The sequence below is a fragment of the Polyodon spathula genome, chromosome 24 (assembly GCF_017654505.1).
Source record: "Polyodon spathula isolate WHYD16114869_AA chromosome 24, ASM1765450v1, whole genome shotgun sequence".
NCBI classification, from domain to species: Eukaryota; Metazoa; Chordata; class Actinopteri; order Acipenseriformes; family Polyodontidae; genus Polyodon; species Polyodon spathula.
Window position 1 is genome coordinate 12,096,213 of NC_054557.1, and position 17,076 is coordinate 12,113,288.

Sequence of the window (17,076 nt, forward strand, 5' to 3'; positions counted from 1 at the left end):
GTGTAGTTTAGACTGTCCAGCCCCTGCTGCGTCTGTGTACATTGCTGTTCAGTGAAGGAGAGGGATGGGGGGGGGGGGGGAGGTGGTTGAAGCTGATACAATTCCTGTGGCCTTCACCCTGAATCAGCTAACTACAGGCCATGTTGGGCTCAGCTGTTTGTAATACAGCAAAACAGTCTAATCTCTGCCTGCATGTCCAAACCCAGCTGCATAACACAGATTAACTCAATTCAGATGCTTTCAGCCCCGTTGTTTGGTTAGCCTTACATGGGAGTAAATAACGCTATCAAAAAACTAGCCAGCTGTCTTTTCTGGTAAGCAGCTTACTGGTGTTAACAGACTACAGCAATGAGGTCAGCCACAGCCTCACATAGTAACCAGTCTGCTCCTCCCTGACCACACATCCTGCAAGCTTCAGAGGTTTCATTAACATGGCTCCTTATGCTTGCTAGATTAAACATATCTAAACCAGAACTTAATGACAGTATAACCAGGCAGGCAGATGCCAGTGCCTCTATTGCACAAGACTATTTCAATCAAGGTTAGAGAAATTCTGTAACATACCTATCAGTGGCCTTTCAGGCATCTTACTGTAATCCTGTTGCATTGTAAATGCATCTAAGCCTTTATGGATATGGTGCATGAGTGGAAAGTTGTAACAGATATTTCACAGGAAATAGCACACATCCAAGTATCAGTGCCTGCATGAGAATGCGGTTTGTCAAACGTTATGCATTCAGCCCACTTTTGTGCTGTGTTTCATTTAAACATAAAATACATGTTATGTTGGTCCTGTGAAGTGGCGGTTGCTAGCACAGAGTGATCCCTGTGGAAAATGTACAGTAGGGTGTAAACAAGAGCGACTCATATTGTTTCCATATCACGGATTACTGAGCGGAAACTGAAATTCTCACGCTCAGAGGTTTTCATGCAGGTAGGTGTATAAAGGATATCATATGACAAGCCTTGAGGTGTTTTGATACATTAGCACCCTACTGTACAATATACTGCCATACACAGTACCTTATCAGATGGAAGACAGCCTCACGTAAATTAAAACAAATACATATTTCCTTCTTTTGCTGATGACAAAGGGGATCCAGAAAACCATTTACAAGAAACTGAAAGTTGGAGGTAGAGAAGCAGCTTCTCAAGTGAAGTGAGGTGATTTCAGTATGAAGAACCTGACCGTATTTAACAGCATTCTCAACACAACAGAACAGTTTGTGGTGAAAACAAGGCTGCCTTTATTTAGACATGCTTTACACAGCAACAAGCTTCAGAATTTTTTTTTCAGAATTGCTAAAGGCAAATAAAATCTTGTTATTAGTACATGCTTTTTATTTTACAGTACAATATATTACATAACAGTGCTATATATTTTTTTTAAATAAATAGTTTATCCGATATATTTTAGTCACTGCACACGTGAATAAAATACTTTTATTTTTCTTACCCAATAAACAATGTTGAGGTTTGAACACCCATTTTGTGTTATTAGCTACCTGTCTAAAATACTTTCATCTATCCGCTCTCCAGCTAACAGTTTCAGTGAAAAGACTGCTGGCTGCAAAGGATTGTACACTTCCTTTGCTCACTAAACAGGCAAAGTATTCTGTAAAACCTGGAGACCGATTCAGTCGAACATACAAAACCTTTTTTTTTTTCACCTGAATGGGATCAATAGAAAAAAAACTATGCAGAAAAAAAACAATTTAAAAATGTATACTAAATTGAAGCATGTCTGCAAACCATATGTGGCCTGCAATAAAGCAGAAGTTGTGAAGTACAGTACCACCCTGCAATAACACTAGGAGATAAGCACTTTCAATATGGTTCCTGGTATCTACACAGTTGTATAAATCTCAGCTAGAAAAGAGACTCTGACATAGCAACAAAGTGAAACTAAACTTTCCAAATTAACTTTTCAAACTAAAAGCGTAGTCAATGTTAATGCAATACTGGCCTGTTTGTGTACACAGCGGCAGGTTTGACAGTCCCAGACACCATGGTAACACAACAGGTTGTTGCCTCACTTCAGTCACACAGCTTGGAAACTGACACCATGATAAAGTACAAGTACAGCCTGGAGTCATTTTTGAATTGCAAGACAATTGTCCAAAAAGAGAACCTGCTTTGTTTCTGCTAAATTACATTGCTCCTGATGTAAAAATACATTAAAGTAGCTTTTTCATTTACATATCTAATGCTAAGGCGTTGAGGATTATTTAAGCACAGCTTGCACAAACGCACATTGTTAACAGTTGGAAATGAAGGCTTTCCGTTTCAGTTTTCTATATACAGCAAATACAGTTTTAAATATCTTTCCCCAGTTTTCTTCATTAGGCTGTCACTATAGTATACAGACTACTATTTATAACTCATAATTCATTCCAGCTAGTTCCTGTATATAATTAATACACATGTCTGCTACACAATTTTGTGTATGATAATTAGTACATTATAAGCCAACTACTGTTTTTGATGTCTGTTTTTTAAATAGTGTAATATAATACCACACAATGAATATACCACACCCATGTACTGACTCATATTACTGATTATACTAAGGATTTCATCGGTGCTCATTTGTACATCAAACTAGTAAACAAAAAATCTTTTCCAGGGTGATAACAGTCACTTTGATTGGTGCTCATTTGTACATCAAACTAGTAAACAAAAAATCTTTTCCAGGGTTTCTTTGGATGCTATTGTGAAAACAAAGCCCCTCAAAATGAAACTTGCTCTGTGGAGGCCCTCATGATTCTAGAATACGAGCAGGGGTCTTACAGCGACAACCCAAGTGATACTGCATTAACTGCATAACATGGGGCCCCTATCATACTGAGCATGGAGATCTAAAACTGAGAGTCCCGCTATTGATTGGAGGCATCAGAGCGCATGATGCCAATAACTGAACCCTCTATCCCTCAAAAAAACCTTCCTTATTACACTACAGGTCTTTAAAGTGTACATTTACGTATTAAAACTGCTTAGGGAACATGCTCACTGCAGAATACGCTTTTACTTTGTTTTAGTTACACACCGGATACAGTATTTGTGCTATACGGTGTTTAACATCACACCTATATTAACAGAATTGTTCAGCTAAACCATGCTGATAGCCGCTTCTGTTGTAGAAATTAGATGTGATTATGGTGTTTAAGCTTTTAACTTAAAACCTATGCAATTTTCGGTATATACATGCACAACATGACAAAAAAACCCTCCTGTAATTCGCCTGTAAAAATAAAAAGTAGGCCTTCCAAACATTTCTGGTATATATAAAAAAATGACAAAAAATACCGTATTGAAGCTCACTCACATCCAGTTCAGTACTTTTCCATATTCTTACACCATTAGTTTGATGCAATTTAATTAACTACTTGGCAGACTATTACTTTCCGTGACTTTAATTAATGGCTGTGAATTTTATTAGCATGCATCTGCCACAAAATGAACTGCCCCTTATCCTAAGGAAGACATTAAAATATCAGTTGGTACTAACCATTTACAAAGATAAACTTATACTTCATTATATTTTAGAAATCTGTACAGTGTTAGTAAGTCAGTGTTTACAATGACTTAATGCAAATGTATACTTAATATGCATTGAAATGACATCAGTAATCCAAAATAAAATGGGTAATGTAAGTGTAATATATGAGGTTAAGAATTTCCTGTGCAACAATAATGGGTATGCCTACAGATCCTTATTAGAAAAAAATAAATGCACACCCTCATTTTTAAAAGGTACTGTACCTGTAAGTACTATGGACATAATTTACATGAATTGCTTTAAAAAACAGTCAACAGCTTTTCCTCCTTTTGTTTTTTTCTGTTCTGTTTTCTTTTATATTCTTTACTTCTTGTAAGACCTCATTGGCTTGCCTCAGCTTTTCCAAAGCCTTGTTCAGGATCTCCTCTGGCGACTCTCCTTTCTGCGGTGACTTACCCGCTAGCATCCCTTTGCTTCCATCAGCTGCCAGGGATTCCTGAAGGCGCGCCTCTGTTTTTTCAAGTTCCCAGGCTATATTGTTTTGCAGTTCATTCAGATCATTGATTTCAGACCCTAAATCGGGTTCTTGAAGCGGTTCGTTTTGCACTTTAACTTTGGATTCGGACAACAGATCGCCCAGAGAAGCACATTTGACTTTTGACACATATTTCAGAGGCACAGGGGGGCGTGTGCCTAACTGTTGTTTCCTGGTTTCTAGTTGCCGGTGATGAACATCTAAAGATGTTCTGTTAACACCTTGAATGATTTCATGCTTCAGTTCCTCAGTAGAAGCAGCAGGATCATCTTTGTGGGACATCCCTTCCTTGAGGCTTTGCTCAGTGTTCTCTGGTGTGTCAGCTGGGTCTTCACTTGACTCCTCATCCAGATTTTCCCTGCTACCATGTAGGGCTGTGGTTGAAGCTCTAATGTCACCATTGTCAGATTCACCTTCAGAATTACTGGTTTGGGCACCATCTTTTAACTGCCCTTCTTCATCTTCAAACACAATCTTAGGAGGAGGTACTGGGTCGACAGGGGAAGGAGTGACAGATGAACCCTCTGGTTTTGGAGCAAGCAGAACATCTACAATTGGTTCAGGTGGATTCAGAACTTCTTCTGAAACAGGAGTGTCTTCTATCTTTTCTTTAGCTACTGGCGGGCTTGTAATATTTTCTTTAGAAGCAAGGGGTTTCATAACTTCCTTTGCAGGTGTGGTATCTACTGAAACCATGTTGGTTTCTGGTGGGACAGAAGCATTTACTTTAGGGGGCATAAGGGGTTTCTGCTTCTTCTTAGGAGGATCAGGAGGGGCAGAGTTATTTTTGACAGTTTCTGGAGATGGGTCTTTTGGTTTAGGAGGAGGTGTTGCAGGCTGCACAGTTTCCTCAACGGTACCAACTTTAGCAACTGGAACATCTTCAGGGTTCTCTTTAATAGGTTGAATTTCCTTAGAGAGAGGCTCTGAGGTCCCATCCTGAGCAACAACAGGAACTTCTGCAGAATCCTCTGTGCCACCAGCTTGAGGACTTGGTTTATTTTCTTTTGAAAGCATAACTGGCTTGAGATTTTTGCTGGGTGGAGATGGGAGAGGTTTATCTTCAGAAGTGCTGCTTGGTTTAGTAGGAGGCGTTGGGCTCTCAGAAGCGTCTTCAGGAAGACTGCTATGAGCAGGAGCATCTTCTATCTCTTCGTCAGTTGCTGGAGGGCTTGGTTTCTTCAATTTGGAAGGAGGCATGGGTGGCTTGAGCACTTTCTCGGGTGGAGAAGGAGGAGATGAATGTTCGCTGACCGTGTCTTTAGAAGTGCTGTCTGGTTTGGTAGGGGGCACAGGCAGCTTTACAGTTTCAACATCTTCTGACTCCTCTTTAGTTTCTTCAGGGTTGGGTTTGTTTTCTTTTGAGGGAGGCACTGGGGGTTTGAAAACCTTCTTTGGAGGGGGAGCTGAATCCTCATCGGCAGTTTCTGTAGACAGAGCCGCTCTGTCATTTGGAACAGGGGGGTTTCCATTGGGAGTGTTGTCCACAATGTCAAGATCCAGTCTCAGGATTCCATCTGAAGAAGAGGTTGCCAGCTGAAACATGAAAAGAATTAATATAATTTCTGGTCTAAAGCTCAATACTGATACAGAAGCTTAATTTATTCTAAAATGTCATTCATTTAAAACAAATTATAAAATGATAAATACAAATCCTGATCCTATGTAATCAGAACAAAACATGCCCCTTGAGCTTCTTGTTTGAATGAAACTACCTACACACATGAAAGAAACTCTCATATCATTGTTGTTATGGCAAGTACTGCAAGGCTTACCTCCTTCATATGTATTCTTGTAGGTGGTCTTCGTGATTGCTGCATTTTTGGTCTTGTGCGGGTCACATGTTCTAAAGAACAGCCTTCTACCTTAACCTAACAAAGTAATTCAATACATTAACCAAACCGAAACAAAAACATGCAATACTTTAAATATTATTTTCTACATGCATGAACAGATATTCTAACTCCGCAAATAAATACCGTTGCTACTTTCAAATACTGTCCAGCCTTGGACAATCCTATCTCCTAGCTGTTGCTTTCCTGCTTTTATGAATACATGTAATCAGTTTCAATTCATCCACCTTTTTCAAATTGGGATTCACTTTTACATTAGCTAAATATTGAAGTGTCCGCAATGAAAAAACTGATCATTAAAACTGATTAACCAACCAGTCGCTTCCCTAATTTGTTTTGCAGAAGACTACAAAGCACAAAGGAACGGTTACCTGATCAAAGACTTTATTTTTAGCTCTGTTGATCCCATCACAAAGGGCTTTGATCCAGGCTTCTTTCTCTTCAGGATTTGGAGCTTGGAATTTGATATCATGTACCTAGAAACCCAAATGATACAGTGGTTAGCCATTGGGAGGCTCGGAATTGAAATAACGTGGACTTGAACTCAGATTTTTCTTGACCAATAAGCCTAAAAATGCACAGTTAAGAGCACCCTTTGCCAGTCAGATTACTCCATTCATCATGTCAGAAACAGTCAAACTGAAGAGAGTGTTTTCATTGGCACAGTTCTAAAACTACACACCATCAACATACCTTTAATACAGTGAGTTCAGTGTATAGTAAAAGTTGTATGTTAAATGTGTTAGAGCTATTAAAAAAAACCACTAATAAACTTGCATCCCTTCCATCTTTTGTTTCGTCATTAAATCATGAAGGATTTATAACCGGTTTTAGTGCTGTCACACGTGTCTTCAATATTTGTAAAGGGAATAGTTATTGCAGGTTTTATGGATTCACTAAGGCTCTGCATCTGCTTCTCAATCATACATTTCTAAAAACGCACATAGAGGAAGTGTCTTTACCCTAATAAACTTAATGGTGTGTTGGAAATCTTTTTCTATTAACTGTCTTGTGATCGTGACACTAAACTAGAAGCAATCAAAAACAAATACCTTTTTTTTTTGTTAAACGTGTTTTTGTATGGCATAAGACTATTACTGGTTAGAAAACTTTTCAGAATAATTTATACTCATATTGCATCTCTGTTTCTGAAGGTTTACTAACCAGCCCAAATAACAGAGAATGCAATCTATAAAGTAATTAGGATTCAGCAGTGTGGGGATTCTAACTGACCAAGCTGAGAGCTCTTTTTGAGGCAGCAGAAGTTAGACTGAGCTGCAGTCCAAGAAGGTCTTTGTTACTTTTAAAAACATCACATACAGTAGTTGCCAAAGCTTCATAATTAGAGTCTAAGGTTGCCAGGGCTAACTTAGTATGTCAGCAAATTGTGGCCAGTGTTCTACTGTAGCTCTAAGGATCAATTGCCAGCACTACTAAGACTTGAAATTTTAATAAAAACACTTCCTTGCTTAGCTGTATACAGTATAAGCTATTCTTGTTACTTGCTCTTTGTTCCCATAGGACAGTTGGAATGGGCTGGATTTTCCACTTGCCCTATTTAACCTGCGTTTATTTAAATGTCCCAGGTGAGGGGTCATTAAATATAAAATCTAAATAGTAAAAAAAAAATATGAAACAGATGGAATTATTGAAAGTTTGAGAACTTTGACCTTGCTAAAATTAATAAGTCACGCCCAGTCACTATGGCACAGGTGAAAATAGGGTCATGTGTTACTGTGTGTTACTGGAATACCGTGCATTTTTAAATGATAATGGCTCATCTTAGCATGAATACAATGTAATTCAACAAACAAACAAAAGATCAGAATCTATTTTATAAATGTATTTTGGCATTGTAAATGTGCGCATTTTTTTAAATGCATACAACCCAGTCAACCTTAGGATGTTACAGCACAATTGTACTTAATCCAGGTGTCGCTGAGTGAACAAGGATTTAAAATGGGCAAGAAAGCCTTCCCACGACATGACTAGGATTAAATCACATGCCGTCGGTTTGAAAAGTTTCTGGTTGCAAGTTATAGAAATGCACCCTGTACTCAATTCTCACTGTGTGACAGCTTTGGAACATTATGTTACAGCTGTGTGGGACGATTTACTGCAAAGTATCAGCATTCCAATACAGTCCTGCTTGTGCTCTGAATAGTATGGAATCAAACAGGAGTAATAAAAACACATACTCAGGCAATAAAGACCTGCTGTGCAGAATTAATTAGAATAACGCTGATCTTGAGGAAAGAGACAGTACTTAAAAACATGTTTGGGGAAAAAAAAACTCTTCTTTTTTTACTGTGTCAGGATTACCAATATTCGCAATTCTCTTCACCATTGAAGACATTTCTTCAGAAAGAAACTTGTAGACATTTCTTGTAGTATTACTGCTAAAGCAGAGCTTGCACACAGCAGCAGCAGGATGGCTGCTTAGTTCACGGCTTTTATAATGTTGAGAATGTTCTTTTCCTATTAGAAATTCTGACCTTGCACTGGATTAAGAGTTTAGTAAACCTGCTCCAATTTGTTCAGATGACTTGACCAAAAATCAAACACGAGGTCAATGAGTTGAAGCCAAAGCCAGATTCTCTTGGCTCCTTGTTGCTTGCTCAAGCCACTGGACCAAACTGCAAAAGAATCCTGTTCAGCAGGCGTTACTGTGTCATGTGACTGCGTCAGGACGGAAATGCTGCATGAGGCCAAAATCCATATAAAAGGGGAAGTGGCTTGTATATTTTATCCAGCCAGTTTCATTTGTTTTATCTGTAAGTACGTTCTCCATGTTTCCTTTCTATCTATTGTAGGTGTGAGACTGAGGCTGATTCCATATACTGTACAGCACTGTAGCTGTCCAACAGAGAAGGCTGGCAGAGTAGGTATGGAAAATGAATTACCCTCTTATGCCAGCCGAGGGTGGAACTCTAGGTCATAAATACGGCACAGGACCTAATCAGAGAAGTACAGCCTACAAATCCATTGTTACTGCTGTCTCTGGGTCTGGCTTCTAGAGTAGCTTCCATTTGAGCTTGTCCTTTTTCCTTAAGAAAGAGTGTTTTATGCTAAGATTTCATGTTCATATGTCTATTTTCTAAACAAGTAGAGACTTATATTGGCTTTGGTCAGTTTAAAATGTATATACAGCAGATATCTGAATCTTGTGTTCTTACTCATTCAAAACGTGGAACCAAATGCACTGGTCTGTGTGTCTGTCTGAACCAGGGATCTGACAAGAGCTGGACTGTTTTACAGCAAAACTCACGGGCCTTCTTCAGGGTTCAGAGTTCACTTCCACTTTCTGTGCATTACTTCTGCTTTTGGAAACCACTCTTTTATCGTGTTCTTTAGAAGCGAAGTTAAACACATGGTTTTATTTTTATGCAGAGAGACACAGGATTTGAAACAAGACTGTGTTTGTGGCTGTTTGGATGAGGCCACAAATATTCCCTTGCTGGGTAAGTGTCATATAAGTCACACATTATCATATGGGAGTTGTGAAGAGCCTCGCTACAGTACAGTACATGGAAAACCTGAGACGGAAAATACAGAGAGGAGGTGTGTGACATCAACCACACAGAAGAGCCCAAAAGGCTAACTGTGCTGCCGTTTGTGATTAATGCACTAAGGAAATACTTGTGACTCGAGAAAAGGGCAGCTCTGCCAAAACCAGGGGCAGGAAAAGTAAACTCAACAAGAAAAAATGTTTCTTATAAAAAAAAAAAAAAAATGTTAAGAAAACAGGCTGTGAAAAGGGGTAGGTAAGGATATTTCCAAATCCCTGGTTGAAAAATTATCCAGGATGTGTATTAGTGGGGATATTCAAGGCATGGGCTGTTTATGGAATTCTACATAAAACTGCACTGCTATCTTTTAAAAACCAAAAGGACAAGGCCACCTCGACAACATTTAAATATGCCATAAACATACAGGCTTATGTTTACCCATTGCTGCTAAATAAAGTTAACCTCCAGCAAGAAAACAGTACAGCATCCTTTCATTTTGACACTCAACTCTACATCCTTCCTGCTGTACAATGTTTGGTCATCAATGCAAAATGATCCTCAAAGCTTTTTACTACTTAGTGTAAATTGCTCTGGTTTTTTAAGGTAAAAAAAAAAAAAAAACATTTAACAAAAAAAGCTGAATGTATTAAAATACCTAACATTTATTTTTATTGTCTCATTTAATTTTTTTTTTTTAAATGAGCGATGTACATTTAGTGTAAATGATAAATATCTGACCGTCTATCCCTGTATGTTTTTGCGCGTCTCCAATACGTACGCACACTTTTCTGCTTTTAATTAGCATGTATGAATTTATTCTTGTATGTTGTCTGCCTAAACACAATCACATATCAAAACATTAATCATAATCTGCACACACTGCAAAGCTAAAGGACTTGCTGTGCCTACTATTAACAAATAAATACAGTAAAACGTACCTTATTTACAGGCTTGGCAGCTCGAATTAAAATGAGCCTGTTTTTCTTTTTAAAAGCACTTCGTAATTCGTGGCATTTATCATAGCTTTCCAAGTCCACTGTTTCTATGCAAGTCTTTTCTTCCTACACAAAAGACCAAAATGTAGAAACAGATCAGAAAGATACTGTACCAGACACGTTACTGTACCATGTTATTGACATGCATCTTCACAGTCCTTATTAAAATGTTCTATTGCAAGGCTCTATATATAACATACTTGTGTCTACTACCAGTCATTAAAATATTACTGCACTGTAATAGTGCCCCTTGATTAAGGGCTGCTAGAAATGGCAGATTGTTTCCAAAACCGTTCATCTCTTCACTTGTGCATCAAAAGATAGCACACTATTCAGAAAGTTTAACTCATGAGTTATCTAAGGGCTGTATTTAGAAAATAAGCCAGTCTGATATTATTCATGTATATGACAATTGTAATACCTGTCCACAAGGTAGCACCAAGTTCCAAGTAGAATTGAATTCAACATTTTGACAACAATGCTTGCGGGCTGTGTTACTGCCCTTTGTCTCATGCTCACGTTACCATGTGTCACAAACTAAACACATCAACTAAACAGTAATTTCAAGAAGAAACGTTACATCATTTTCATAGACCAGAAGCTGCGTCTTCTCTAACTGGATGTAGCGGTCCTTGTATGTATCCAGGAACTTCCCATAGGATTTCTTAATCCAGCCAGCCTTCCCGTCAAACTTCGCAGCTTTCTGCTGGGTTTTATCCTCCTTCACACCCTGCACAGCATGGGAAGACAACAGGGTAGATAACTGATTAATGAAGCAGAAAACCATACAGAATTCGAATTTGGCAAATACAGAGCACTGTACATTCATTCAACTCTCAGCAATTCTTTCACAGCTTCATTTAAGAAGCAATACTAATTGAACACATTAGGGAGATAACATCTGTGGGGTCATTCAAAAAACGACACAAAGTGACTCTAAAAAGAAAGAAGAATACATTAGATAAGATTCTTTCCTCCTTGTGATGGCTGGCATGATTTAATGTCACAATAGCATTTGGTCAGTTGAAACAAGGCGATTGTAATCCAGACTAAAATGAGGTCTACTTCTCTTTATAACTCTGCTACAGAGCTCTGGTCATGTGGTCATCAGCTGAAGCCTGCAAAGTTTAAGGAAACGTCCTTGGATTCAATTTTAATAATGAAACCACATACAGGGGCATACCAAATAACAAATTAAAACAACAACTGCGTATGTGAGAATTCAATTATTGTATGCAGTTGGAATGTTCTTTTTTTTTTAATACATTATAAGGTTAGCAACACCATGAATAAAAGAGTAACCATGGGACAGCGTAACTTGCAGCCAGTTGAACAGTTTTAATTCCAGCGGTCTTTGCTACAGTTAGCATCTACCATGTACCATATTATAGTCTGAATCATGTACAGGGTAAAGGCATTTTTAAGCTTTAAAAAATAAAACAGTTCATCTAGAAAATGTGATTAGATCCTGTAATTGTGTGGGTGCTGTGAAGATGGCACTCAGGAACAGCTGAACACATTTGTTTTAAACAGCAGATACTGTGATGATAAAAGCTGCCACATCTGCAAAGCATTACCATGGTAACAAATACAGCTATTCAAAAATTGAAATAAATAAACTTCTGACCTGGTAAGTTACTGTTGTTTTATATATACAGTGAAGGATTTCCTGTACTGACAAACTTTGCACTAGGTGTGGAAATTCTGCCACATGTGTGCACTCTGCACCAGTACAGTTCAGCTAAAGTGTGTCAATGGAAACAGAGCCAGGAGATCTGGATCCTCGGTCACAACAGACACACTGTGACCTTGAAGCAATGCATTCTACTAGTGCTTTAGGGTCACAGGTGCAAAACTAGGCAGAAGCACAACTCCATATTAGTACTGATGTTATTGTAAAAAACAAACAAAAAAAACACCAGTATATAAATACTGTACACATGTAAAATCAGCATTTTAAAATTAGCCATGAACCTAAACTCAAATTGCAAAAACGCTCAAGAAAACTATTTGTATTAGGAAGGCTTATCTACTGTAGTGGGTAAATGCGAGAACAGCATTACTGTGTGCAGTCAGCCTGACTGTGGGTGAAGGAAAGTGGTTGTCGCTGTTTTAAAAATAAATACAAAAGAAAGGAAATGGCAGAGCAATGCAAGTACACCCCTCAGCACAGCTAGAAAACATTTAGCTCTGCTTTTAAGTAAGTTATAGTGCCACATCCATTGTCTAAAGTGGGCTTGCACCAGCGGTACTGGGCATAAAACAGAGCCACTTGTTTTATAATGGGTAACATGGACACACCACAAAGAAATACTCATTTATAATAGCACATTGATACTAATTTACCAAGACGGCACTGTTTTGTATTTCCTGCCTCTTATAGTACAAAAAGGAAACTGAACGTAAGGAAACAAACACTGGGAAAGTACATGTAATTAACCTTATTTTTAGTACAAGCTGTGAATCTCCATTTGACTTTGAATTATGGTTATATTTGCTTCCTCATTTTACTACACCAAGGGTTTAATCCACAGGCGATCCAAATCATCTGAGCATTTTTATGAGCCTTACAATAAACAACCAGGTGCCCATGCTAGAAGTTATGACAAAGCTGGAAACCAGTGGGTTATTGATAGTTCACACAGGCACAGCTACAATACTTGGCAGCCATGTCTAAGAGGTCAGCCAGAAGGAGCAGGCCTTGGTGTAGCACTATCCAAGCAGTATTTTGTATTACCCCACCCACACTACAAGACCCAGTGACCTCTCTGATACAAGATAACAGACCCTTGCTGTTCAACCAATTGAGTACTAGTCTATTCTGATCAATGTTTTAAACATGAAACATGCAAAGAGCAGGACTTTCAAGGGCAGTTTATTTGTACAGAAAACATCCAAAAACTTTACAAAGCCCTATTTTGAAGTGGAAAGCCAGTGAGAACCACCATCATTTTAACAGCATGAAACCAGCAAGAAACTATTCAGAACAATAACCCAACTGCTCCTTCCTCGATGGTTTCATATGATACCGTCACAGCGGTTTTATTCTACTCAGAAAACGTGCCAGTGCCTCTACACTTAAAAACAGGGAAACTTTGGTACACATTTCTTCAATGCGCCTTGAGACCCAACACACATATTTCTAATCCAAACCGACACATCTTATTATTGGGATAATGCAGACAAATGCTGCTCCTACAACTCAAAGTGGATAATTACATGTTACTGCAGCTACACGTGTGGTAATCTCTCTGCAGTACCTGTTATTGCTGGCTCCGGAACATAGACTTAGGCACAAGAGGCACATTACTGGTACATAAACAGCACAAAGGGGAGGGAAACGCTGGTTACATAACGGAAGTCTCCAAGGTTGGGCGCTCACCAGTGGTTAATGTGACTAAGGGTTTGATTTGATTAACCTATACCCCACTGGGAAAAACCATAACTGGATTTTTGGAGCATTTTACAGCACAGGTGAATCACCCTGGATTGCATCAACCACATGTTCTTGATTATCCTGGGACTACCCCTAAAATGAAGTGGTTGATGCAATCCACCAGAATCCTGCTGTAAATAAGATCCAGCTGCTGCTCATCCCAGCAGGGTACAGGTCGACCAAATTAACCCCCCCCCCCCCCGAATACAGTAAGGGCAAGTCCTGTTTTCAGTGTGTAGGCATGCACTCTCCTACCTCCTTATGAGGTTACTATGTAACCAACCCTTTCCTACAGAATCACAATAGAGAACGATTTACACTTCCTTTTGAGAGAGATGTCGCTAACAGCCTAATCACCATCAACTGTGATTCTAATAACTTACAATCTGCCCTGCTCATGAGGTAACCACAACATTAATCACCTCATCTGAATAGCAGACTTCTTCATCATGAGGCTTCCTTATCTGGAGGTCATCATAAGTCAAGTGCGCAAAACTGTTAAGGGTTTTTTTTCATATAACTGAAAAATAAAGGTATACCAGCCTGGCTGCTGTCATGCACTGTGGCCAGGTTGATCCTTGTTATGAAGTGGTATGGTGCTCTTTAATAGGCTGGAGCAGAAGACAAGCTCTACCGTTTAACAGCTGCTTGACAAGCAATGCTGGACAGCTGTATGGCTTGTGCTAAGACAAACTAAACTCCCAACCCATGGTCGCTTAATTAAAATAGCGCATCTTTGATTGAAAAGTACACTCTAAAACCAAATGTGTAAGCAGGCGAGTGGGGCGTGAAACACAACCCTGTCAAACAAACAGCTACATAAATACTGTGTATAAATATGTGTGTCTTAATAGCAGTAAACACATGGTCAATTGCAATCTATAGGCTCGTAACATTAAAATAAATTATAAAAAGAAACTGAAAAGTTTAATTTTTTTGTTGGTGTAAATTTGAGGAACCCTCCCGTGTAGTTACAATTAATCCGTGAGGCCAGTAAGATAAAAGAGGGTCCCATATTTTATGTGAACTCTTTATAAACCAGAGGAATCAATAGGTCTAAAATGCGTGTCTGAGTTTTGATTTCTACGCCCCGTTCTATGAGCGCTACATGCTTTGAATGGGCGTTTTTTCCTATTATTTTCCAATTCCTGGTCTGCCTGTAAACATGTACCTAAAAACTGCTAAATAAAATAAAATAATAATAAAACACTTAATAATAAAATAAATAAATGCTTCCTTAATTATACCCATATATTACTGTATCAAGAATTAGAGGGAAAACATTTGATTAAAGCTCTACTGTCAAATAATAGCGGTTGTTGTTTTTTGTTTGTTTGTTTTGTTTTGTTTTTATAATAAAATGCTTCGATTTATTGATTTTAACATATCGTCTTATTTCCCCCGGATTTATATTACTGCTAAATGAACCGACGGCTTTTCAGCGATGTGAGGCAAGTTGGTAGTGTAAGCTCAACACCCTTTTAAAAGAAAAGCCTGTCTTGTTAAAAAAAAAAAAAAAAAAAAAAAAAAAAAAGGCGTAGACACTGTGCGAGCTTGTTTTGAAACCTCCTGGAAGTCAACACAAACACTTTTGCATTTTGTTTGTAAAATAAATCTTTTTTTTTTTTAAAGAGCTGCAACTTCAACAACACTTTTCCCAAGTAATACAAAATCCAGAGTCTGGCTGACGAAAGTGTGTGCAATGTCTTGCAGAATATACTCACATCTTCCATGATATAGAACAGCTACGATCCGCTATGTCTGGGTGAAATCACTTGAAGACGATCTTATCTCTCGGAAAATGCAAGTAGTTGCCCCCTTTTACTGTCCAGTTTTTGACATTCACCATGACGCGAGAAAGGAACAAAACAGGAACTGCAAAACTTAAACGCCAAGGATGTATTCTGCGTGTCTCTTTTCCTCTTTTTGACTCACTGGTTGCTACGAAAGAAGTTCGGAAGAAAAAAAAAAAAACTTTCGTTTCCGGTAAAGTCCCTGTTACTTACATTCAGTTTTAGCAGGCGCTCTTATGAGGAGGAAGTGGTTTCTGAGTAGGCGACAGAGATACACTTCATTATAATGCATCTTTATTACAGCAAACAAACTTTGAATTTAAACTGAATATTATTTTCAACAGGTGCTAAAACCATCCTTGTTTTGCGACTAGGGTGTAAAAGTCCTGCTAGAGAAACACAGCGTGATGAAAGGTGCATTCCTCCTTATATGGCAAATATTATAATATATGGAGCGTTTTCTAGTAATTGATCACTGAAAGACAGGTCAATTAGTTTATGACATTAAAAAAAAAACTTGCGACATAAACATTATTTGGGATCAGAAGAAGCGTACGTGCTCAACACTTTCCACTTACCACACATGGTTTTGAAATGTATTTGCTTATGTTAACATAAATTCTATTTCTGCAGTATATCATTTTGCATTTTTGGTCAGAGTTAACTTTTTAATGTAGTATGCTACTGTCTTAAAATAATAGGTATATTTTTTGAAATTTGTACTGTAGTACTTTTGTTGTATTAGTTGTTATTAGGCATCCCTGTCAAAAACAAAACAACGTTTTGTGACGTCATGCAGGTTCAGCGAAGGCGATGTTTTTGCCAGGAGGTGAAACCAATGTATGACGCTGCACTCGCTACAGTAGCGTACATTTAGAGTTCATGTACATATTAGGCAGTGAAGCGATGGCATGTTCTACTGTAGTTTGAAAGCCTAAAATCAGGGACCGCTCAGTCGATGCACCGTCTGGTTAAAATTACTGCAGCTTGACTTGTAAACTTCGGGTTTAGAAATGCTTTTACTTGAAAGATGCCCAACTCATATTAACAAATATAAAACAAGAATCATTGCATAGGCCTACATCGTGCTTTATTCACAAGAGATTAGGGAGTTCAATCATGTGCAGTCCTGAAATTGTCCCAGTGTCACTTCTCCATAAGTTCCCTTTTTTTAAATCAGTCATTCAAAGTGCAAGTTTAGGTACAATAAAATAACCTTTATTTCCCCTTCTCATTTTGTCAGTGAGCGTGCCTGCATGGATTTGGGGAAATCCATCTTAATTTATGTATTTGTTAAATGTATGTATTTGTTATCAAGACACTGTTGTCTCCACAGCTGAGGCTACTCGGTGTGCAGTTACTCAGAGTAGCTTCCAGGACACATATACAGATATGCAAATTATTAAAAGCATCAGGCTTGAAATAAACATGAACATAGAACAAGCCCCAGCACCGT

General features: G+C 38.4%; 1 protein-coding gene across 1 annotated transcript; it reads right to left on the reverse strand.

Annotated features, from left to right (window-relative positions):
- Nucleotides 1-1,230: 1,230 nt before the first annotated feature.
- Nucleotides 1,231-15,800, reverse strand: LOC121299224 (pleckstrin homology domain-containing family O member 2-like). Its single transcript, XM_041226870.1, has 6 exons — nucleotides 15,552-15,800; nucleotides 10,972-11,121; nucleotides 10,335-10,457; nucleotides 6,259-6,363; nucleotides 5,810-5,905; nucleotides 1,231-5,570 (listed from the first exon to the last, which is right to left on the reverse strand). The coding sequence occupies exons 1-6, from the start codon at nucleotides 15,558-15,560 to the stop codon at nucleotides 3,810-3,812; spliced, it is 2,244 nt and encodes a 747-aa protein (XP_041082804.1). The 5' UTR covers nucleotides 15,561-15,800; the 3' UTR covers nucleotides 1,231-3,809.
- Between the last annotated feature and the right edge of the window lie 1,276 nt (nucleotides 15,801-17,076).

Coding starts and splice junctions, on each gene's coding strand:
- LOC121299224 (XM_041226870.1), bottom strand. Junction 6,364..10,334: donor CTGCCAAGCCTGTAAATAAG/GTACGTTTTACT, acceptor TTGGGTTTCTAG/GTACATGATATCAAATTCCA. Junction 5,906..6,258: donor AAAATAAAGTCTTTGATCAG/GTAACCGTTCCT, acceptor TTACTTTGTTAG/GTTAAGGTAGAAGGCTGTTC.